This window comes from Ursus arctos, unplaced genomic scaffold, assembly GCF_023065955.2.
Source record: "Ursus arctos isolate Adak ecotype North America unplaced genomic scaffold, UrsArc2.0 scaffold_14, whole genome shotgun sequence".
Classification (NCBI taxonomy): domain Eukaryota; kingdom Metazoa; phylum Chordata; class Mammalia; order Carnivora; family Ursidae; genus Ursus; species Ursus arctos.
This window is the reverse complement of record NW_026622808.1, coordinates 37,735,333-37,758,112: the sequence shown is the minus strand read 5'-3', so window position 1 is coordinate 37,758,112 and position 22,780 is coordinate 37,735,333. Positions and strand designations below refer to the sequence as shown.

The 22,780-nt window shown below is 50.7% G+C and overlaps 1 protein-coding gene across 1 annotated transcript; it reads left to right on the top strand.

Moving 5' to 3' along the window:
* Positions 1-219: 219 nt before the first annotated feature.
* On the top strand, positions 220-22,347 carry WNT5A (Wnt family member 5A). The gene is made up of 5 exons (XM_026501052.4): positions 220-1,575; positions 7,490-7,623; positions 8,835-9,085; positions 13,524-13,816; positions 17,525-22,347. Exons 1-5 carry the CDS (start codon positions 1,570-1,572, stop codon positions 17,981-17,983), a joined length of 1,143 nt encoding a protein of 380 aa, XP_026356837.1. The 5' UTR covers positions 220-1,569; the 3' UTR covers positions 17,984-22,347.
* Positions 22,348-22,780: the final 433 nt, after the last annotated feature.

The following is a 22,780-nucleotide window of genomic DNA, read 5'->3' as shown; positions in this document are numbered from 1 at the left end:
CATAGGCCGGCCACACCACGCATGCGCATAGGCGAAGTTGAGTTTTTTTCTTTCTTTTCTCCCCCCTTTCCTCTCTCTTTCCAGCCGCCTTTGGTTCTGCAACTTAAAAAAAAAATTTTTTTCCCCCTCTGAGAACAGCAGGGGAAAGAGGAGTCCGGAGAGAGGGAGAGAGAGTGAGGCAGTTGGCTAGGAGGGCCAGGGGGTGGGTGGGGGGGGTCGCGGTCCCTGCGGTGGGTCAGTCTGTCTGCGGGGCACAGGATCGCGTGGAAGGCTGCCGCAAGCTCCAAGGCGCCGCCTCCGCCGCCCAGAGTCCGGTTCGGTGCGGCCGCCGCCGAGCGAGCTCCTCCCGCCGCCTCCGCCGCCGCCGCGCCGTGCCCCCGACCGCCCGCCGCCCGCCTGCTCGCTCGCCCGCCCCTCGGGTCCCGGCGCCAAACGAGGAGGTGGGCAGCCCCGCCGGCCATGGACCGCCAGAGCTGAACAGCCGCCGCGGAGCCCCTGGCCCTCGCCCCTCCCCAGCCCCACGCCCGCGGTGCCCTCGCCCCTCTTCGCCCTTCGCCTAGGGAAGGCGGGGAAAAGACGGGGATTAACCCGAAGAGAGAAAGAAGGGAGTGGGGAGGGGGGAGCCAGTGTCTCCCCTAGGGCAATCGCCCATCGCCCCCGAAACCACTGCGCGGCGCGTTCGAGGGACGACTTTTACCCAATTTGCGCCCCCTTTTTGCCAAACCCTAAAATGAAAGGACAAAAGTTGGCGCTGACTCTTGTAGTCCGGATGGCGACTTGTGCATTTTCAGCGGCATCTCCCGGAGAAAAAGCCAGGCGCGCCTGATTGTTCTGTGGCCCCAAAGCTTCAGTGTGTGTGGGTGGGGGTGGGGGGTGGGTGTGTGTCTGTGTGTGTACACAGACGTCCACACACTCGCGGCCGCAGGATCAGCGCCTGGAAGCAGACGTTTCGGCCACAGACTTGGAGAGGAGGAGCTGGAGATCAGGAGGCGTGAGCCGCTGGGAGTTTGCAGAATCCGTGGTGTGAATGAACTGGGGGCACCTGGGCGCGCGGATCGCCCCCGCCCCCGCCCCGGGCCAGAGTTGAGTAGTGGGGCATTTTTTTCACCCTCTTGTGAAGAATTTTTTTTTTTTTTATTATTTGTTGTAAAGTCTTTTGCACAATCACGCCCACATTTGGGGTTGGAAAGCCCTAATTACCGCCGTCGCTGATGGACGTTGGAGAGGGAGCGCCTCGCCGCGGAACAGTCGCCTGCACGCCCTCGCCGGACCCGCGGCTCCCTTGTTGCGCGCCCGCCCGGCTTTGCTCCTGCTGCCGGCCCGCAGGCTTCGGCGCCCCCTCGGTTCCGGGCGCATCCCGGCGCTGCTCCGGCTCGGGCCCTCGGACTCGGGCGCCAGTGACCGCTTCGCCACCGATTTCCTGAGCCTGCCGGACGCGCCCAGGAGGAGCCCGAAGCTCTGCGCCGGATCGTCCCCCCAGGCTTAACCCGGCCGCTCCGCTCGGATTCCTCGGCTGCCCTAGCTCTGGTGGCGACTTCCTCCCCGCGGCCGCGTCCCCTCCCCCTCGCCATGAAGGTAGGTGTTCTGTGCGCTGCGGACGCTCGCCACTTTTTTCCCCTTTACTTTTTTGCTTTTGGAAGTTAACTGACCCCCCCCCCCCCACCACACACACACCTCTTCCTATCCCTCCATTTCTTCTACTGCCTCCAGAAGATGGAACTCCTGTGTAGCTGGCAGGGACCCTTACCCTTTCGCCCACCGCCCCCTCCCCCCCGCGCACTGCCTCTGTCTCCCGGGAGACTTCTCGTCCCACCAAAAGTTCTGCAAACCTTTTAGACTTTGGAGAAAAAGTGAGGCTGAGCCAGGGCAGAAGAACTGAGAGCGGTTCACCGAAGACTTTCTTTTTGCCCCGAGAAACACCAGTGTAATTTACTATGTATATTTCAGTACCAGGATAATGATTCAATTCAACAAATATTTACGAAGTGCCCACTGCGCGGGTACCAAGAGGGTGTGTGGCCGGGGCTCGGAAAGGGGAGGAGGACTCCTTGGTTGGGAGACCGGGCAGCAGGACTAGGAGCCGACACCCTAGAGCAGTGCACCGCCTCCTCTTCCCTTGTCCTCTGCTGCAGGAGGCCAGGTTGCAGGCTCGTCCCAGTCAGGGAATCCCAGCGCTGCAGGCCCGTGTGCCTTTAAGAGTGCCTTGTGGGGGGCCAGCGCGCACCCCGGCGCGGGAGCTTGGTCGCATTATTAGCATTATTAGCCGCCACTGGGTGAGCTTCGGCACTTTGCCGCGGCGATGGGGGCGGGGAGTGTTGGCAGTGGTGGCTTTAATCCCGTCCGCTGCGAGAGCGCGCCCCGGCCCCCTGCGCGGAATCTGCCTTGTCCTTTGGAAACATTTGGGCCTCCGCTTTGGGAGAGCGGGCGGGGGGCAGTTTGTGAACTCTTGTTTGTTTTAATTGTCAGTTGTATGTTAAAGCCGAGTCACACACTCCGAGGGTCACCGGGAGTTCACTTTTGCGAAAAGTTAACATTTCTTCCTGCAATATAACTTGTTATTTTCCAAACAACTTCTCCTCTGTGTGTCCTCCAAGCTTCGATCCTTATTTCCACTTTTTTTGAACCTCTCCCATTTTACTTTTCTAGAAAATAAGGTCGGAATTAGAATTAAGATGTTTCCTAGAGCAAACAAATTCCCGCTCGCCCTCCCAGAAAACTTTTAAAAAGAACCCCCAATCCGGAGACCCCAGGGGCCTTGTTTTACTCTCCAATTCCAGTTTGGCATCGGGGCCCCTTCTCCTCTCCCGTTTTTTAAATGGACAGCCCGCTGTTTGGAAGGCACTTGGAGCCAGGGGTGGGATCGCACCTCTTCAGCCCCTGCCCTCCCGCCAAGATTCACTGCTGCTCCAGCCTGATATGGAGATTTCGTTTCTAGACAGCCTCTGCCAGGGGAGCTTCGAGGGGGAGATGCTGAGAGCGCGCAAGCTGTGGAGACGCCGTGGAAATTGTGTTCGAGTGTGTAGACCTGTGCCCAGCGTGTGGGGGGCGAGGGGAGTAAAGGGTCAATTCTCAAGTCTTGGGCTTATTAGCTAGCCTTAGTCCCACCGGGCCCAACAAAGGAGGACCCTCCCCAGGAGGACTGGCCGGAGAGTCCCTGGTTTTTTCCTTTCCTCACCGTAGCGCCCCGGTGCACAAGGGGTTAGCGCCTTGCGCACCGAGCTCAGCTCTTCCCGTTGCCTTTTCATTCTCGCAGTGCGGTGCCGGCTGCCCCCTGTTGGCTGCCTTGAGGTAGGACGCCTGGGAGTCTGTTCCTTGGGGTGGGCAGTCAGCTGCTTGCCTCTCCCTCCCACCTCTGGCTGCGCTTGTCCTTCCCGACCACCAGGTCCTCCTCTTTCGCGAGTGCCCCTTGGAGGCCCCCAGAAGACAAGCTGCTCTGCGTGGCCGCCGCAGCACGGAAGGGGCCAGGGGTCCGATCCAGCAAACGGGGCTTCGGCGAAGGGAGGAAGGGTTTAACTCCTCCCCAGGGCTTAGGAACAGGAGCGTAACCCTAGGAGGCCTAGGGTACGGCCTTGGCGCTCCCACCAGTGCTGTGAAAGACGACAAGTGTTGATTTCTCTTTCTCGGCCTCCCTTTCTTCGTCTATTACAAAGTGAAGTTGAAACTGCCTCTGAAGGGTGAGGGTTGAACTGATCCTTAATTTTATTTCTCCTTCACTCTGCTTTTCCTCTGGATAAAGTTGAGAGCCTGTGCTTGGAGGTTAACCTGTGCGAGAAGGTGTAAGTGATGTGAGAGAGGAGAGAGAGAAAGTCTTGAAGTCAGAAGAGACTTGTCCTGGGATGGAAGTGGGGAGTCAGGGTACAGAACTGGGCTTGGCCTCTGCTCTTCGTTTGGAGACGCCTTGTTCTCGGACCTGCTGTTCAGGCCTGAGCCGGGCGATCCTTGTACTGATTTGGGCGAAAGGAGCCTCCTACACCTCCTCTCTCGGGCTTCCCTACACCCCCCCCAACACACACACACACACACACACACACACACACACACACACACACACACCATGAGGCTTAGGGAAGCCCTATGTCCTTGTCTGCTCCCCCAAAGCGGACCTCCTGTCGGTCTCGCCAGGCTCATCCCTATCCGATCCCGCTTCTCTTTCGGCACTTCCTGGGGCAGGGCGTCCCAACTTTGTGGTTGCAGCCTTTTTATCTCCCTCAATTTTCTGTTTCTCTCCTGTAGGGAGAGATCACAGTGGGGAAACAAGTTTATTTCCTACTAAGAGCAGGGATTCTTGGAGTTTCCTCTCCTTTTAGCCACCGCGAGACCAGGTCAAACTCATTTCTGACTCCTAGCTGGTTTCCCTCTTCGTTTCCATTCTCCCAGACTTGGGGGACCCTGGACGCAAGAAAACCTAGTGGAAGGAGATGCGCAGACCGAATGAAGTAGCGCCCGAGAATCTTCTTTCTGCCTTTGCGGAAGTTCTCCTTAGGTGCCGCGGGGCTGAGGACTTGGGTGCTGGGCGCCCGTTTGGACGCTTTCTGTGGCCTGGGAACCTCCTCTAACCAGAGGGATGGTTTCCTCCCTCCCACACCTCATCACCCCCAGCCTGCACCCCAGTGGATAAAGAAGGCTTAGGAACACCTTCAATCCAATGCGGAGGTTTTGGAGGAGAGACAGAATAAGCGTCACTGCGTTGGGCTGCTCTGGCTTTAGAAACTGGGGCGCACGAATGCTCTACCCCCCTCACCCCTCCCCTGCGCTAGAACCTTTCAAGGGCCCGCAATCCACCACCCCATCGCAAGCTAGGAACAGACTCTGAGGATCTTTACATAAGTGGGCTTCTCGTGGCCCTGAAAGTGTTCGAAAACATTTAGCCCGTTCTTTAGTAAACTCAGCCTCTGCGCAGAACTTTTGTTTTATCCCTGGTATAACCGTCTCCGGAGAGGTCTCATTTCGTACTATTTGGATCAGATCTCTTGGTAAACAGGCAGGGGTGTTTACCCTACAGAGTCGATGTATTTATTAGTGAGTTCGCTGTGGGTTCTTTCAGCCCTTCAAACTTGTGGGGCCTTTTTTTTGGTTGCACGGGGATTGGAGCGGGAAGAGGGCCAAGGTGTTTCCGGGCAAGCACGCGGGGTTAAGTGGAGACGCGACTCGCAGGGCTCTCCTGCCGGATCCCCTTTGGGACACTTCTGGCCTGCCCCCAGTCTAGAGCTGGGGTGACCCGAGTCTTGGAGACCCAATGACCCACTCCCAGTTAGGAACGGGCGGACTCTCCCCGGGGTCATCGGGCCCAAAGTCGGTTCGGTTTGTGTGGCTTCGCCTATAACAAAGAGATCCGCTGTAATCCGCCGAATCTGTTATCAATTTCTCTGCTGCCCGCGCCCCGCCCCGCGCGCCCCGCCCGTCGGGAAGCTCGGAAAGTGCGCGCGGCCAGCAGCCATCTCCGCCCGCGTCTCGGAAGCACGTCGGTGCGTGTGTGTCTATGAACGCGTTTGAGTGTGTGAATGTGCATGGGTGTGTTGTGAGTGTGTGTGCGCGCGCGGCCTTGGCCGCGGAGGGGGAGAGTCGATTTTGCAGCCTGGGCCGCGCGCGAAGGCAGATCTCGCAGCCCACCCCCTCCCCTGGAGGAAACTTGACACTTCGGGCGGGGGTGGGGAGGGAGACCGAGCCTTCTCTCTCCTAGGCTGGGGAAACCCCAGGTTTCTATTCTCCGGGATGCGCCCCTAGCTTTGCGGCGTTTGGAGAACGAGTGGGCCAAGGGCTCAGAGCCCTGGTTAGCGGGCACGGGGGACCACATAAGCATTTCCTCTTGGAGAAGCCCGGAGCTGTCCTGGTCAAAAGGACGGCTGGCACAGTAAAGCCGTGGCACGCTCTTGTGCCCCCTCGCTTTTCCCGGGCTGCTTAGGTCCCCTCTGTCCCTTTGACGGCTCACGTTCCAGGTCCTTCGGCCTCCTGGAGGAGGCTCACCTTTCCTTTCCCGAGGAAGGGGCTCCCTCGGGGGCTGAGGGTGGTGCAGCGCAGCCGGGTTACGCTTATCAGAAACGTAAAAGGGGATTTTGGAAACCCGTTCCTCCCACCCGCACGGGCCACTGCCTCGCGCCCCGCCGCCTACAGGTGGAGAAGTCACCAGTGGGGAGGAACGGCCGCGAAAGCTTTCAAGGCCGCCCCCTGTCCCCGAAATTCTTCACGACGGGAAACTTCGCGGCCGGGCCCTCTGCGCCCTTGAATCCAGGGACTCAGCCGTGGCGCGGGAGCCAGCGCATCTCTGGCGCCGCCGAGGGCTCACTCTCACCGGCTGTGGCCTCGCTCTGCACCCTCACCGTTCGGGACTTACCGAACCGAGTCTGAATTGGGCTGGAGGGTGGGGTGGAGGTGTTCTAAGGCCAGGCTTACAGTGCCGCGATGGCGAAGTGGCCGACAACCCCAGACCAAGACCAAAGGAAACTGGAGTCCCCCCTTGGTTTCCTTTCCTTTTTCTCCGTGGCAGCTGTCAGGAGTGGGGACAGAACGGGGGCGGGAGGGAGAGTGAAATGAAAACTCAGAATTCGTGGGAGGGCAGGGAAGGGATCCTCTCCCAGGACAGCGGGACCCGGACCCCCTTCTCTCCTCAGGGGTGCTATCCCTTCTCTGGGGTACACTGAGTTGCAGGAGGAGGCCGCAGGCAGGGGAGGGGGCACTGTTTGCCGGTTTCCTTCGTTGAGAGAACAGATCTCTCTCCCCGTTATCCCCGGTGCCCCCCATCTCCTTCCCACTCCAATCTGGTTGAACAGTGTCCTAAGGAAACCCAGGCTGCCCTTCCCCCTCTGGAAGTGGCTTCCCCCAAAGCGGCCTGTAAACTGATTAGGAAACATACACTGTTAATTCCGAGCTGCATTTCCCAGCTGGGCACTCTCGCGCACGCCGCTCCCCGGGGCCTCGCCCCCCACCCCCTGCCCTTCCCTCCCGCGTCCTGCCCCCACCCCCACCCCCGCGCCGGCCACCCCGCCTCCTCCGCAGCCGCCGGCGGCGTGCTCCACTCGCCTTCGCGCTCCTCTCGCCCATGGAATTAAGTCCGGCTCCACTTGTTGCTCGGCCCAGGTCGGGGAGCGGACGAGGGTGGCTGCGGGTTCCCGAGTGAATCCCCGAGGAGGGACCCAGCACAGCGCGGACTAGAGGGGAGCGAGGGGGTGCGGGAAGCGAACAAGCAGCAAAGAGGCAGCAGGCAGCGCTTGGCACCGGGGCTTTGACTCAACAGCATTGAGACATGTTTGTAATCGCTGGCGTGCCCCGCGCGCAGGATCCCAGCGAAATCAGATTTCCTGGTGAGGTTGCGTGGGAGGATTAATTTGGAAAAAGAAACTGCCTATATCTTGCCATCAAAAAACTCACGGAGGAGAAGCGCAGTCAATCAACAGTAAACTTAAGAGACCCCGGATGCTTCCGTTGTTTAAACTTGTATGCTTGAAAATTATCTGAGAGGCAATAAACATCTGCTTCTTTCTTCCCTCTCCAGAAGTCGATTGGAATATTAAGCCCAGGAGTTGCTTTGGGGACGGCTGGAAGTGCAATGTCTTCCAAGTTCTTCCTAATGGCTTTGGCCATATTTTTCTCCTTCGCCCAGGTTGTAATAGAAGCCAATTCTTGGTGGTAAGTTCCTTCTAAGTACATGTTGTTTTATTTTATTTTTTTAAAAAGATTCATGGGTACGATGCTGCACTATTTAAAGCTGAATCGTGAGTTTGAGTGCCTTTATCTGATAGACACGTGCATAATATATTTTGTTTATTTATCTGGAAATCAGAATTTTCTTTCAACTTGTTAATATCGTCAGGCTTAATCTTTGGCTCCTTAGGGAATGGGACCCTATAAATCTACACCTTTTTCTATGAGGCCCTTGTGCAGATGTCTGCTTATAGTACATCATGTAATAGAAGGGGACCGAAATCCACTTCTCTAATAATTGTAAGTCTATCGATAAAATTTTGCCACCTCTAGGTAGTAAAAGTGAGTTCCAGCTTTTATTTTCTGTCACTTGAGGTTATTAACCTTCAGGGTCTGAGGTAGGCAGAGTGTTCTAGGAAGACAGCTACACTGCAAGTGGGGAAGTATTGGGGCTTGAAATTGGAGGTGAACATGAAGTAGCCAAACGTCCCTAAATGAGCGTTTCTCTCTGGTTAGGGCCCTTGTAGATAGACTGCAGTATATCCAGAGGATTATTTTTGACGGCGTTCTGGATATTTTTTCCCTGTAAATGAGCAGCATTTTTTCTGGCTGTCAAATATGACTTGTCTTCACTGGATACCCTGTCTTGGGTCTTTCACAATCACATAAGGAGCCCTTTTAAAATGTCCAGAACATGGTGAATTTTCTTCAGTCTCTATACTCCTGTCCCAGTTCTTGCATCAGTCAGAAGGAGCTGCTCTCTCCTCCTCCCCACGTCTAATTGTGTCTCCTTGCAGCATTCGTGTGTTCTCAAGGCAGATCTGTCCAATTTGTGGGGCAAAGTGAGTCACACTTTCTCTAATGTCAGAGGCCCGTCCCCAAAGCCGCCATCTCCCCCCCTTTTCTGAGTGCATTTAGGAAATATGGGTTCAGGTAGGTGGCAACGGGGGCAAGGAAGGGAGTGTAAACCTAACTGAGGAGCCAGATGGTGGGGTGGGGACCATACAATACTTCGTTTTCTGAGCGCAGTTTAAACAGAGAAGTTTTATGAAGCCCTTCTCCTACTTTGTCATGAGGACAAGCAGGAGAGAAAAAGCATCTGTGTGCTGCGAACTCTGTCTTGCTGACAAGCGTTCAGGGGGCCTACCTCGAGAGTTCACGTAAATCTTGAATGCACATCTCCCCCCCCTTTCTAGGTCGCTAGGTATGAATAACCCTGTTCAGATGTCAGAAGTATATATCATAGGAGCACAGCCTCTCTGCAGCCAGCTGGCAGGACTTTCTCAAGGACAGAAGAAACTGTGCCACTTGTACCAAGACCACATGCAGTACATTGGAGAAGGCGCGAAGACGGGCATCAAAGAGTGCCAGTACCAGTTCCGGCACCGGCGGTGGAACTGCAGCACCGTGGATAACACCTCCGTTTTCGGCAGGGTCATGCAGATAGGTAGGACACTGCGCCACAGACGTTTAAATACAGACCAAGCCTTCTCCCGCACAAGGGCTTCCGTGTGCACTTAGGGGCTTGCTAAGGAGGGAATCTCCCAGCAGGATGAGGGCAGGGGGAATTTGCCTCACTGCTGCTACTGGCCTCAATTCCTGTTCCCACTCCTTGATGATAATAAGTTTGGGGCCTCCTTTAGCCAAATCACAAGGGACGCATCAGAGACACCTTCGTTTTTCGGAACACTGAATTTTTTCTAAAAAGCCTTGTGTTTGGAAGAGAAGCAGAACGCTTATTTTGGTCTCTCGAAAGGAGGTGAGGAAAGATGAGTCATTTAGATCCTTTTAAACTTTGAAACTCTTAACGGTTAGAAGTCTCTTAAGCCACAATTCAAATGGCCCACGCATCACACTAAATACTGTCCTCTTTCAAATGCTGGCTATGTTGGAAGTGAATAAGGTTTTAATTTTCTTAATATAGATATTTCCTGAGGCTATAGAGATATATATGTTAAAAGCTTTATTTTTAGTCCCAGAAAGAATTTTAATTAGAAGTGATCCAATTTACGTTGCGATTTTGGCAGTTGATATAAAAGCACATGCTTCAGATCCCAACCTAGAAACTTAGAAAAAGTCCTAAATGTATGGCTCACAGATTCTTTATGTTAAACATATCATTGAACTTGGTATTCCACGCAGGGAGGAGGCGGCATAAAAATGGGGCTAAAGGCAAAGAATTTGGAAACTCAGTTTGCCTCTGGTTTGGTTTAATAGCATAGGATACTATCCGACAGATGTGATCCCATGTGTGTTTTCTAGTGTGAATATTTTAGGTCCATTTAGTATTATGCAAACAAGCCCTTATAATTAATATGACCGCGGTGATTCCTAAAATAAGAAGCCATTTATCAAAGCAATTAACTGTTTAGACTGACTGAAGATAAAAAAGTTGGCCTAATATCCGTCACGGACGGATAAAATGCTTTTTTAAAAACCCTGAAAAGTGCATTCATTGAGAACAAAAAAGAGTTGTCAGTGGATGTTTGAGCCAAGGGACTTCATATACTAAAATAATACGGGACTGGAAGCCATTCCTCTAATTGAATGGCAAAAGGGTCTGCAGCCCCCGCCTGCAGTTTCATAGGGCTTTGTCCTTCCCGTTAATGATTAAAATGTGCTAATGTCTATACTGGGGTCTGAATCTAGGAGCTAAGCGGCAGGCACACAGGACATGTGTTCCCTTGCCCTGAACATGGACTGCCCCGTCGAAGTTAACTGGCGTGGTGCAGATTCCCTTCTGCGTGGTGATATTGTGAGTAAGCTCAAAACCTGTTTTTTTTTTAGCTGTGTCAGAATGGTAAGTTGTCAGCTTTCCTTTCTCACCTTTGCCTTCTATAGTCCCCCCTAAACTGCCTTCCTCTCAAAGGCTGGGAGCAGTTTTTCACATGTATATGAATTTGGAAAAGCCATACATTTTTGATGGTAACCAGGAAGCAAAACAGCAATTGGAATGGTTTTTCTGTGTCGTCACTGGAACAGGGCTTTGATTTAAGATCCTCTTCTCGTCTTCCTATGTAGCCTGTGTTGGGCCAAAATGTTCAGAATAAGCTATCATTTGCTAAGTGGATTTGAGTTCTGCTGGAGATTTATTTAAAATGTGGTCCAAGATTCAAAGAGTCTGCTTCCTCAGGGAACAAGCAGAACCTTTGGTACAAAGGCTTATGGTTAATTGTCCCTTGCAAATACACTGTCTGGTCCTCAGCTGTGTGGTACTCCCATCTGGGTTGGTGGCAAGTGGGTGGGATTAGACCTCCTGGCAGCCTCCCAGGGCACCCTGCTAGATACTGCCATCACGTTAGCTGATGTCCTGGGCATCTGAGAGCACACCCCATCCTCCTTTGCCCAAAGTCCCCCAGGTTTCTGGGGTCTTATAGCAGGAAGCTGCTGCTGGGCTTTCCGAGGAACACTGCTGGGGCCTTCTCTTCTGTTTACTTAAAAAAAGAGATGGAGAGAAGGAAAACCAGAATAGACTTTTGTAGAAGGGGAACATGGACCCAACCCCAACAGTGGGAAATTTACTTGGCTTTCACTTTTCTATTTATGAGTCTGTTTGAAGAGAAGGAGCTAAGGGAAAATTTAAGACACCTTTGATGTTGCAAGAGGTGTCTGTGTGTCTGTGTGTGTGTGTGTGTGTGTGTGTGTATGCACGCACGCGTGTGCACTCACTCCAGAGCACTTAGTACAACCAGGGATATGGGGAGCAATTCGTGTCCGTGAGAATCTGACCCTGTGATGGGGCCAGTGTCTGAGAAACTCAGGCTGCCATTTCCATCCCTCTTTGACTCATTTTTCTAGGGTGCCAGTTGCCTGGGAGGCACTGTGCACAATTGGCCAGTGAAGGGCCCACTCTTCAATTTGGAAACTTTCTCATTTTTCATCACGCTATCCTTTCCTCCAGCTTTTGTCTCCGTCTCTTCTTTGTCTCCACACTGTGAAAAGACATATAAGAAAGGCTCCATTTTTAAGGGGTGTGAGGGTCTGAAGAGATGTAGATTTCGCAGTGGAGGGAAACCTACCCGAACCAGCAGTGTTCCATCCGGGATGGCTGTGTCCACAGGCTATTAGCCAAAGAGCACTTTTCAAACGGACGTTTTTCCCTGCAGTGACCAATGAGCGTTAAGATTTCTACCAGGTTTGGGTTCCAGGGAAAAAAAAAAAAAAACGGAAACGCTCAAGGTAGACCCCTGGAAAAAAACGGCATTATTGTGTTTTGTATAAAAGCCCTTTTATGCACTGTCTACTCACAGGACGGTGCCTTATGTTCTTCTATCTCCACAGGACTGTTTATCCGTCTTCCTCTAGCTACCTCCTTATTCTACAAGTCTCCCATCCAGGGCCACAACTTTTTCTGTACTATCAGTGTTAATCCTCAGATAACTCCCTAGAATCTATCTGTTCACCTCATTTCTCTCCGCTCCCTGATGGGCCCTGCCTCTCTCATTTGAGCTAGATAGATGTAACACCCCTTAGGAAATTTCTAGATCCTCCTGCCAACCACCAGCACACTCCTCAAATTATTCATTTTTTAAATTGTGGGAGGGAAGGTCTGTGGTAACTGGGAGCCTTTGCCATTCCTGGAAGAAGGAATCACAAATGTCTGTAGATTGAAGAGTAGAACTCAAGTCCCAGAAAGGGCAGCTGCTGAATCCTGGAATTGGCATAGCCATCCCCTTCAGACTGACCCTTCTAGTTGGGGCTGAGTCCTGTTGTCAGGTGTTCTTCTGCTGTACCACCTCCCCCCTAACCGCCCCCCCTGAAAAAAAAGATGGTTAGCAAGCTATTTAAGTGTCGGAGAAACTTACTCTGGTACAGGGATTTCAGCACCAAAAGTGGCCTTTTTTCCCCCAGGCATCTAGTTCAATACCCTTATTTTATAGTTGAAGAAAGTGGGTCCCCCCACCTCCCACGGGTGTTAACCCTTTCTCTCTGGTACCACTACATTTGTATCAAGTGGCTTCTTGTTACACGTAGAAACGTCTCCACGTACAAGTGGGAGTTGAGGTAGTCTATGATTGCCTCCATTTTCCTCCTGACAAATGGGACTCCTCTGTCCGTGTTGTACAGGGAAGTAGTCTTCACAGGTTTTGGGAAGAGGAAGACTTTTCTTTTCCCCTTAGATTGTGCTTTCTTCCTTCTTGCTACTTATTCCAACACTCTGAGGCTGTGGGGTGGTGGGGCGTTGCAGAAATATGGTAAGAGATAGCAGGCTGTTTTAAAAGTAGACCTCCATCCTCCTGAATGAGAAGTACCAGGCCAGTCAACTTGGGATTTAAGAAGAGGCGAGTTTCCCTATAATACTCTAGGAACAGGTTTAGAAATGTCCTCTGGGGACGTCAAGAGCCTTGTCCTGAGACAGGCCCCATGCTGCATGGTGATGGAGCAGGGGGAGCCAGGCCCCAGGAGTGGAGCTGCTGCGGCCTCTGGGTGCCAGGGCCTAAGACTTGTCAGAGGCTCTAAGCCCAGCAAATTCTGTGCTCCCGCCCGAGGTAACCCAAAATGAAAATGACACCAAACCTTAAAATAAGTGTAAGGAAGACTCCCCACATTCTGTTCTCCCTCCATGACTCCTTTCGTGTGCGTTTCGGGAAGTAAGTTTCCAGGATTTTCAGGGGCTGGAGGGAAGAGCAATCGGGCGCTGCTGCCCCCGCGGCTCTGGGCTCCCGAGTGTCGGAGCGGGGACGTCAGCGGTCCGCTGCTCCTGGCACTTGCTGCCGCCGCCTGGAGCGCCGGCTCTCCGGCCTCCCCTGGGGCTGGGGGCCGGCCCGGCTGTGTCCGGGCTGGGGCGTCCCCGGCCCCTCCGCGCCGGGGGCCCGGGCCGCTGGCCGGGTGGCCGGGTGGGTTTCCCGGGGCCCTCGGAGGTGACCCCCGCGTCCCGCCCGCAGGCAGCCGCGAGACGGCCTTCACGTACGCGGTGAGCGCCGCGGGGGTGGTGAACGCCATGAGCCGCGCGTGCCGCGAGGGCGAGCTGTCCACCTGCGGCTGCAGCCGCGCCGCGCGCCCCAAGGACCTGCCGCGGGACTGGCTGTGGGGCGGCTGCGGGGACAACATCGACTACGGCTACCGCTTCGCCAAGGAGTTCGTGGACGCGCGCGAGCGGGAGCGCATCCACGCCAAGGGCTCGTACGAGAGCGCGCGCATCCTCATGAACTTGCACAACAACGAGGCCGGCCGCAGGGTGAGTCCCGCCCCGCCTGCCCCGGCCCGCTCCGCTCCCCAGGCGCGGCTGGCGGCGTCCCCGGCCCTCGGTGCCGCCCCGCGCCGCCCTCCAGGTGTACCTGCACCCCGGTCGCTCTCGGCGCCCGGCCCCTTCCTCCCCTTCTGACGCCGGCTGTGTCTCGGGTCGCTTTCCCTGCCTCTTAGCTCCCCTGTCTCCTTCCCTTCCTCCCGCCCCACCTCCACGTAGGCCTCTGCACGCCCCAGAAAGGCCTCCTGGAGGTGAATCATCCCGCCCTGCCTGGCCCCCTCCAGCAAAGGTGCTCCTGCAGTTGCCTGAGAAGAGAGCTTTCTCTGCTTTTTAAATTAGTCCCCAGTGCAATTGGCCAGCCCAGCTCAGAAATAAAAATGTGAATCAAGTTCGCCCTCCTCCCTGGAACATGTTTGTGGTTGGGCTTAAATTTGGGAGAGGGAGTTCTTTATCCCGGTAGGTGCCCAGTGGAGAAAGCCCTCAGCTCAGCTACCAGGACTTAGCTTTTCCCTCACTTGCCTTCTCCTTGCCCCCCCCCCCCCATGACATTAGATAGCAGGCCTGACAGATTGAGGGTTTTGTTTTGTTTTAAGAACTTTTCTAGGAAAACTACAGCATTTTTAGGAGTGTGGAATTTTATGGGTCTGCCCATCAGGCCAATCCAGGGTGGCTCTGCATAGAAGAGAGAGCCACTCAGAAGTGCCCAGAGAGACCAGCTTTGCAAGCCCTCACCAGCCTTCTGGGTCCACTCTTTCCTTCCCCTGGTGGGAAGCTTCTCCACAATAGTTAAAAAGACCCTTTTTTTCCTGCGGTTAAACACATGGCACTTTATGGCTGCTTTAAAATGAAGGGGTGAAACTTTTCTTAACTTTGGCAGCATTGAAAACCAGGGTCATTATTTTTTTCGCAGAACCCAAGGTAGGTGCCAGGAACTTTCTGGTCAGATTTTTCACTCTTCTGTATTTTGGGGTGAGGAAAAGGGAAGATAATCACAGAGTAAAATATAGAGGACTGGGAGGAGCCTTAGAACCCTCTAACCACACACCCTCATTTTTAAAGCTTGGGAAACTGAGGCCCTAGAGAACCACTTCATGGCCATGGGGGAAAATTGATGGATTGAGATTCAAGTCCAGGCACGTTTTTATTAAACTCATGCGTCACAGCTCAGGGGTAAAAGGGCGATTGGTTTTGGAATGAAAGAAATCTAGGTTAAGATCCAGTTCTGGTCCTTTCCGTGTATGAGCCTCAGTTTCCACATTTCCACACTTGTTGGATGGCCGTGGCATGAACTATCACTTGGGGTTATGGGAGGACTAACTGGGACCATATAGGAGGTGGCTCCATACGAAGTTACCAATGCTTGGCCAGCTCGGACCAGTAGAATAAGAGTTTCACGTGGTTCAGTCCAAGGGCTGAGTTTTTGTCAGCCTGTAGTAAGTGCTTGATAAACCATAACTTAATTGTTAGACGTTATGAAGTAGGGAATAGAGAAGTCAAAGATTATCTAGACAATTCCAGCTAACCTAGCTTCTCACATTGATGTTAAGCATGTGGAAGTGTTGGGGAAGGACTAAACTTGGCAGATTTTTGCCTGTGGTGCCCTGAGGGGTCACATTATTGCTCCGGAGGGAGTGTGGCCTCTCCTTTCTCAAGCCTCCCGTTGCTGTCTCTCCCCACTGCAGCTGACCAAGGCCACATAATGGACATGTTAGCCCCACTCTCTGTGGGAGCCCATAAAGCTTGCCCCTGTCCTCACAGGGGGCACACCCCATTACTCTGAGCATACAGTGTGCCCAGGGCCTCAGACCAGAAGTGACTCCAGGACAGAAATGTGGTTGACTCTTCTGGGCCCCATTGTATCCATATTTGGTACTTTCATCCATGGAGGGGATTTCTTTGACTTCTCTCATGAAGAGAAACGATCAGGGGCTTAGCAACTAAGGAGAGAAGGTCAAGGGATTTCCAAGTGGAAAGAGGGGATTTTGGAGAATTGGAAAAGCACCTTTGCTACTAGAATGTCATTTTAACATCCACATTTTTAAATAGTGAGTGAGTTTCTTTTTGTAGGTTTTATAAACTTGAGCAGTGAGCTGCTCTTGGATCCTGACAGATGAGGTTACATAGAAGACAGTTTTTCTCCAGGACAGTGGGGGTAGGGAAGAGGAAATTTGGACACTGTGCCAGGAAATCCTATTAGAATCGCCTCGGGGCATTCGCTTTTTATTTTCCTCAAAGGGGAGCAAAGGTTAAATACATTTGCAAAACCCTTCCACACATTAGCTGAGTGCCTGAAACTCTTTATGCCAAAGGAGTACATTTTGACCCCCCCTTTTTAAAAAAGCCCCTTATGAATCCTTAGAGGACGAAGGGAACTGTTCTGGGTGGAAGGAGCCGTCCAACCTCTAGGTTCCTGACAGGCCGTCTGCAGCTTGCCAGCACCACTCGGACTCTGGAGGGTGACTGGCACAGGAGCTGTGGGCAGTGGGGACTTTAGACAGGCAGCCATCATCTCCCAGACGGCTGGGCACAGTGCTGTGAGGCCAGGCCAGTGAACACTGCTATTGGGAGGCCAAGGTGACCGGGTGAGAGCCCAGGACCAGCACCCAGACGCCAGGGGCGCATCACCCTGGAGAAAGAGCAGATTCACTGATAGCATCCTGTATGCCCAGCATTTTCCTTGCATCCCCTAATTTCATCCTTAGAACAGCATGGCGAGGTTCGTACCATTACAGTTCCCCTTCCCCGATGGAATGAAGAGGCTCCGAGAGGTGAAGCCAATTGCCTAATTTCAGGGGCAGAGTTAGGACAAAACTCGCATCCACCTAGGTCTGGTGTGGGTGCTCTTAGCTTAGGCAGTGTGCGGGGTGGGGGGGGTGGTTAGGGACTGTGCAGGAAGCAGGAGTGAGAATGCCTGAGATCCAGACCTGGTTTCTCCACATTCTAGCTCTGTGGCCTCTGCAGGCCACTTACCTGTCTGTGCCATGTGCCATCATCCAATCCATTATAATGTTATTTGGGAGGATTCAATGAGATAAATAGTATAAAGGCTCCGATGACAGTGCCTGGCACACAGAAGTAATAACAGTGACTGAGATTTGAACCCTGATCCCACCTGGGCTGGCCCCCCTCCCACCCTCCTACTTAGCAGCTGGGTGCCCATGGGCAAGTCACAGAGCATGAGCTTGGAATCCCAACTGCCTGGGTTCAAATCCTGGCACCGCTGCCTTCCAGTGGCTGGGTAACAACTCTGTGGGCCTCACTTTTCCTGTCTGTGAAATGGGCACAATACTAGCACTTCTGTCATAGGCTGGCTGAGGGGTTAATCCAGGTGATGAAGGCGAGGAATTGGAATCATCTCTGGGACGAGCATTCCCAACGTATTAGTTGCTGTAACGTTTTCCTGGAAAAAAAAGAAGCAACTGGAGTGAACTTTTCCTGTTCCCATTTAAAAGCTGGTTGTTGCTCACAGTGATGTGTACTATTGAGGGGCTAAGAGCCTATTTATTTTGTAGACTTCTAAAGAAGGCCACCCCAGCCTTCTGGTAGCACAGGAGGAGGAGGACCTAGGCCGGGCCCTGGCGGAGCCAGTGATCCCCGCTCCACGGGGAAGGGACAGGGGAGCTTTGGGAACCTACCCTCTGGCGCGGGGCTCCGGGCTCCCCCGCGGGTGGGTGCACTGACTGTCCCGTCTCCCCACAGACGGTGTACAACCTGGCCGACGTGGCCTGCAAGTGCCACGGGGTGTCGGGCTCCTGTAGCCTCAAGACGTGCTGGCTGCAGCTGGCCGACTTCCGCAAGGTGGGCGACGCGCTGAAGGAGAAGTACGACAGCGCGGCGGCCATGCGGCTCAACAGCCGGGGCAAGCTGGTGCAAGTCAACAGCCGCTTCAACTCGCCCACCACGCAGGACCTGGTCTACATCGACCCGAGCCCCGACTACTGCGTGCGCAACGAGAGCACCGGCTCGCTGGGCACGCAGGGCCGCCTGTGCAACAAGACGTCGGAGGGCATGGACGGCTGCGAGCTCATGTGCTGCGGCCGCGGCTACGACCAGTTCAAGACCGTGCAGACGGAGCGCTGCCACTGCAAGTTCCACTGGTGCTGTTACGTCAAGTGCAAGAAGTGCACGGAGATCGTGGACCAGTTCGTGTGCAAATAGCGGGCGCCCGCCGCCCGCCCGTCACCCAGCCCCGCTCCCAGGACCCACTTATTTATAGAAAGTACAGTGATTCTGGTTTTTCCTTTAATATTGTTTTATTCCCCCCCAAGCATTGCAACCGGAACCATTTTCTTTTTTCTGTTCCCATCTAAGAACTCTGTGGTTTATTATTAATATTATAATTATTATTTGGCAATAATGGGGGGGTTAGGAACCAAGACAAATATTTATTTTGTGCATCTTTGAAAAGGTAAGACAAGACTTCTTTTGATGGTATAGGATGAGGGGGGATTACATGTACCCTTAGTTGTGTGCACATCTATTAGGGAAAGGAAAGATGTTTTCTTTTTCTCAACTATAGGGTCGAATATAGGACAGGTAGCATCCAGCTGGAAGGGGGTGGTACAACTCTATGCACGATTCAGCTTCTGTGACCAATATGAATGGTAAATGCTCTGGGGAAAGTGGAGAGGTCTTGAGAAACAAACAAAAATGAGACCCCCCCTCTTCCCTAGGGGCTGGCAGCCTGAAACATTTTCAAAATGGTAATTTACAACGTAACAGCGAGAATCTCACATCCCTCAAAGATCTATCATTTGTCTCATTTTTGTCAAACGTTCAATTTGCAGAAGGTCCTGTACTAGTAGCTACTGAAACTTGGGGAACAGGGAGGAAAGCCCCGGAAGTTAAAAACCTTAAAAACGCCTGTATCGAGATACGGATTTGACACTGTTACAGGAATTAGGTTATCAGATTGGAAAAGGATCTCCGAACGATTCTGGGTACTAGCCTTTTTGTTTGGAGAGAGGCGGGGAGGTTGGCTTGAATATAAAAAGAAAAATATGCTGTAATTTTCTTAGGGATGCTTGGTTAATAAATGATAATGATGAAAATAATAAATGAATTCCGTTCACAGATCCTCAGCCCAAACAACAAGGTAACTTCGTGCAGGTCAGCACTACACCAGAGCAGAGACCCTGTGCGAAGGGGAAACCATGAAATCGGCCCTCCCTCTTGACCCCGAGTCCTGATTCCTCCTTGCCTTGCTGCGATGTGATGCTGGCCCAAAGGCAGCTCCACTGGGTCCCCTTTGGTTGTGGGACAGGAAATGAAACATTACAAGCTCCACTTGGGAAACAGTTTGCTACTTAGGGATTTTTTTTTTTTCCCCTAGAACCTTTATTTTGAGGAGCAGTCGTTTTATATGTTTTAATGACATTACATGGCTACTGGAGTTCCCAGACGCATTGCAGCATTTCACTCTTGTGATCCCGTGTGTAGACTATCCACTCTAGCTTTTCCTATTATACTGCCGGTGTACCCTAAGACTGTTCCTAGTGTACTCGAACAGTTGCATTTATAAGGGGGGGGGGTATGGTTTAATGGTGCCTGATATCTCAAAAGTCTTTTGTACATAACATATATATATATACACACACATCTATATATAAATATAAATATAATTATATCTCAGTGCAGCCAGTGACTTATAGTTTACTCTGGGGTTATTTCTCGGATTAGAGCATCGTTATCCTTCATGGCCATCCAATTGGGATTTTTCCAAGAGGTTTCCAGGTTGAGCTTGGGCTGCGGCCCTGATGCGATCGGTCACACCTGGAGCATCACAGAGCAGCCTTGTTTCTGAGGAATCTGGAAGGTCCTACTGCTAATGCACGTTGGTTTGAAGATTTCTCTTTTCGTCCCTGTGCCACCCCCTTCTCTCCAACCTCCATTTCTGTACACTTTCCAGAAAGGGCATTACTCGTTTGTCATAGACGTGGAAACGAAGAGAGATTCAAAACTCAGAAGCATTGTCCACGTTTCCATTTCCTTGGTTCATTTTGCAGAGTGGAAACCGGTGCCTGTTAGATCTGGTCGTACCTGTTTGAGTCCGTAAGGAAAATCGAGCTCATGACATGCATAGCTAGTTTTAAAAAAAGAAAAAAATAATTTTTTTAGGAAACACCTGTTTCCTAAAAGTGCCATCAAATGTGTTCTTATCTCACACTTAAGCGCTGTTTGAAAAGTTTGGAAAGATACACATCTCCCGCGACCCTCCTAGGCTCAGTGGCGTTCACAGTCACCTCCACCACCTGTGGCTCTTTAATTTATTGCACGAAGATATTCTCGTCCCCTCAGTTGCAGTGAATTGCAAGCAGAAGATCTTGAAATTAAAAAGCACTAATTAGTTTAAAATGTCACTTTTTTGGTTTTTATTATACAAAAACCATGAAGTAATTTTTTTATTTGCTAAACCAGATTTTGTTCCTTTTTAGTGATTCATGTTTATGAAGAGAGTTGAGTTTAACAATCCTAGTTTTTAAAAGAAACTATTTAATGTAAGATATTCTACTTGTCATTCAGATATTATGTATATCTTCTATGGCCTTTATTCTGTACTTTTAATGTACATATTTCTGTCTTGCGTGATTTGTATATTTCACTGGTTTAAAAAACAAACATCGAAAGGCTTATGCCAAATGGAAGATAGAATATAAAATAAAACGTTGCTTGTATATCGGTAAGTGGTTTCAATTGTCCTTCAGATATTTCATGTGGAGGCTTTTTTTTTGAGAAACCATGAGGGATAGTTTAGAATGCCTACATGTCAGAATAATAGAAGAGTAGAGAGTTTTACCAAAACCAAGCTTTGGGAGCTTCAAAAGATTTCTATATGTAACAGAACAAAAGGGGAATTCTCTTTCCTATATATGTTCCTCAAAAAAAAAAAAAAAGAAATCAAGCAGATGGCTTAAAGCTGGTTATAGGATTGCTCACATTCTTTTAGCATTATGCATGTAACTTAATTGTTTTAGAGCGTGTTGCTGTTGTAACATCTCCGAGGAGAACTGAAAAGGCACATGCTTTTATCCATGACCAGTATTTTAGTCCAAAAGTATATTTGTGTTTACCGCTGCGTCTGTTGCACCTCTCTGAAGTTACTACGGACAGATTGTCTTTATGCCCCCTTTGAAAACAGTTCTATGAAAAGCAAGCCTCAGTCTGCAGAGAATGAAACTCATTGGAAACTAAAGGTTCGTTGTGTTAAGTGCAATTAATAGGAGTTCTTGTGCTTTCTGAAAATGTACACCGAAATCTGGCCAGTGCTGCCCAGATTGATACATTAGCCCTTTGCTTTTTTCTTTCCGGATAACCTTGTAACATATTGAAACCTTTTAAGGATGCCAAGAATGCATTATTCCACAAAAAAACAGTAGACCAACATATAGAGTGTTTAAAATAGCATTTCTGGGCGAATTCAAACGCTTGTGGTTCTAGGACTCACATCTGTTTCAGTTTTTCCTCAGTTGTATATTGACCAGTGTGCTTTATTGCAAAAACATATACTTCATTTAGGGGCGTCAGCATATTTTCCCTTCTCATCCTGGAGTGCATTCAAGATCTTCCCAATACAGGAAAATTAACAAAAAATTTATATATAGGCAGCAGCAAACAGAGCCATGTTCAAAATAGTAATTACGGGCTCAAGGAAAAGGAAGACTGTTCTAAGTTTTAGTCGGGTTTATCTGTTCAGTTCTTCGAGCTGCTGAGCTATGGAGACTGGTTTAGTAGCCTCCCCAAACCCTTTTCTCTTACGGTTTTGCCAATACCAATTTTCAATTTGTTTTTGCAAAACGTTATTCAGTCCACTGGAATTATCAAATATGACGTTCTAGCAGGATAAGGGCTCCAAATGAGAGACTGGTACTGGATGACTCCAAGAGCTCGTTAGCAGAAACAGTCCCCAAAGACTGAGTGGTGCATAATATAGAGACAGATAGAAAAGGTACTTATAACTTGAAGCCTATATGTAATGCAAATACGCACCAAGGCATAGGTCGAAGATACCGCATTATCACTGTAAAGTATACTTTTAAAATATTTATTTTTTTAAAAAAGTATTTTTTAGTCTCCTCTCTCTCTATGCAATGGGGAGAACCAGAGGCCGTGTTTTGAAAGTAAGACGATGAAATGAGTTTTTAATACAGGAAACATTTGGCAATGTAGGAATTAAAACTTAGGGAATTCATCTTTTACCTGTTTGCACAAACTTTAAACTTAAAGCTGATGATTGGATGGTATTTTATTTTAGTGAAACAACATCTTGTTAGACAACTTTTAAAAATGGATATAGAATGATTAACGGTTGGTATGATTTTTTTTTAAAGCAAAAAATGTATCAATTTGACTTTAGATTTCATTCAAATGCTGTCTCAGTATTTCAAAAGCAAAAAAGAAACGAGGGAAATTGCCGCTTAGATCAGTTTTATATGCAGTGTACAATTTGCTGGGCTAGAAATGAGATAAAGATTATTTATTTTTGTTCATACCTTGTACTTTTCTATTAAAATCATTTTATGAAATTGGCGCAGTCGCGTGTGTGTTTAGCCGAGATGGTGTCCGTGGCTGTCGAGCATGGTGATGGCTTAGGGCGTCCAGAGAAAGAAATTCACGTTTCATGCATGTGTGTGATATTGTGGTCCCATTTTGAGGGTTTACTTTGTATTTTCGGGCTCATTTTTGTTTTGCCTGATGCTTATCTTTCTTTCTTTCGTTCTGCTGCTGCTAACATATAAGGGTCATGTTGGGAGATTATTACTCAGTGTCGGAATGGAGCACGGTGACATGGGATTATGACAAAATTCCAGGGCAAGAGAAGAAAGACTAGATTTGAGGGGAGAGAGAAAATCATGTTCGAAATAAACTGAAACATCTGAAATACTCTGCTGGTTGCTTTTCACATAGTGCACGGTTTCGAACCAGGTGTTTAAGACCTCGGCACTGTTGGCATCTGGG

What these genes read in the sequence shown, in the direction of transcription:
- WNT5A (XM_026501052.4), top strand. An exon ending in ATAGAAGCCAATTCTTGGTG is followed by an intron (nt 7,624 to 8,834) that starts GTAAGTTCCTTC and finishes CCCCCTTTCTAG; the next exon opens with GTCGCTAGGTATGAATAACC. An exon ending in ACAACGAGGCCGGCCGCAGG is followed by an intron (nt 13,817 to 17,524) that starts GTGAGTCCCGCC and finishes GTCTCCCCACAG; the next exon opens with ACGGTGTACAACCTGGCCGA.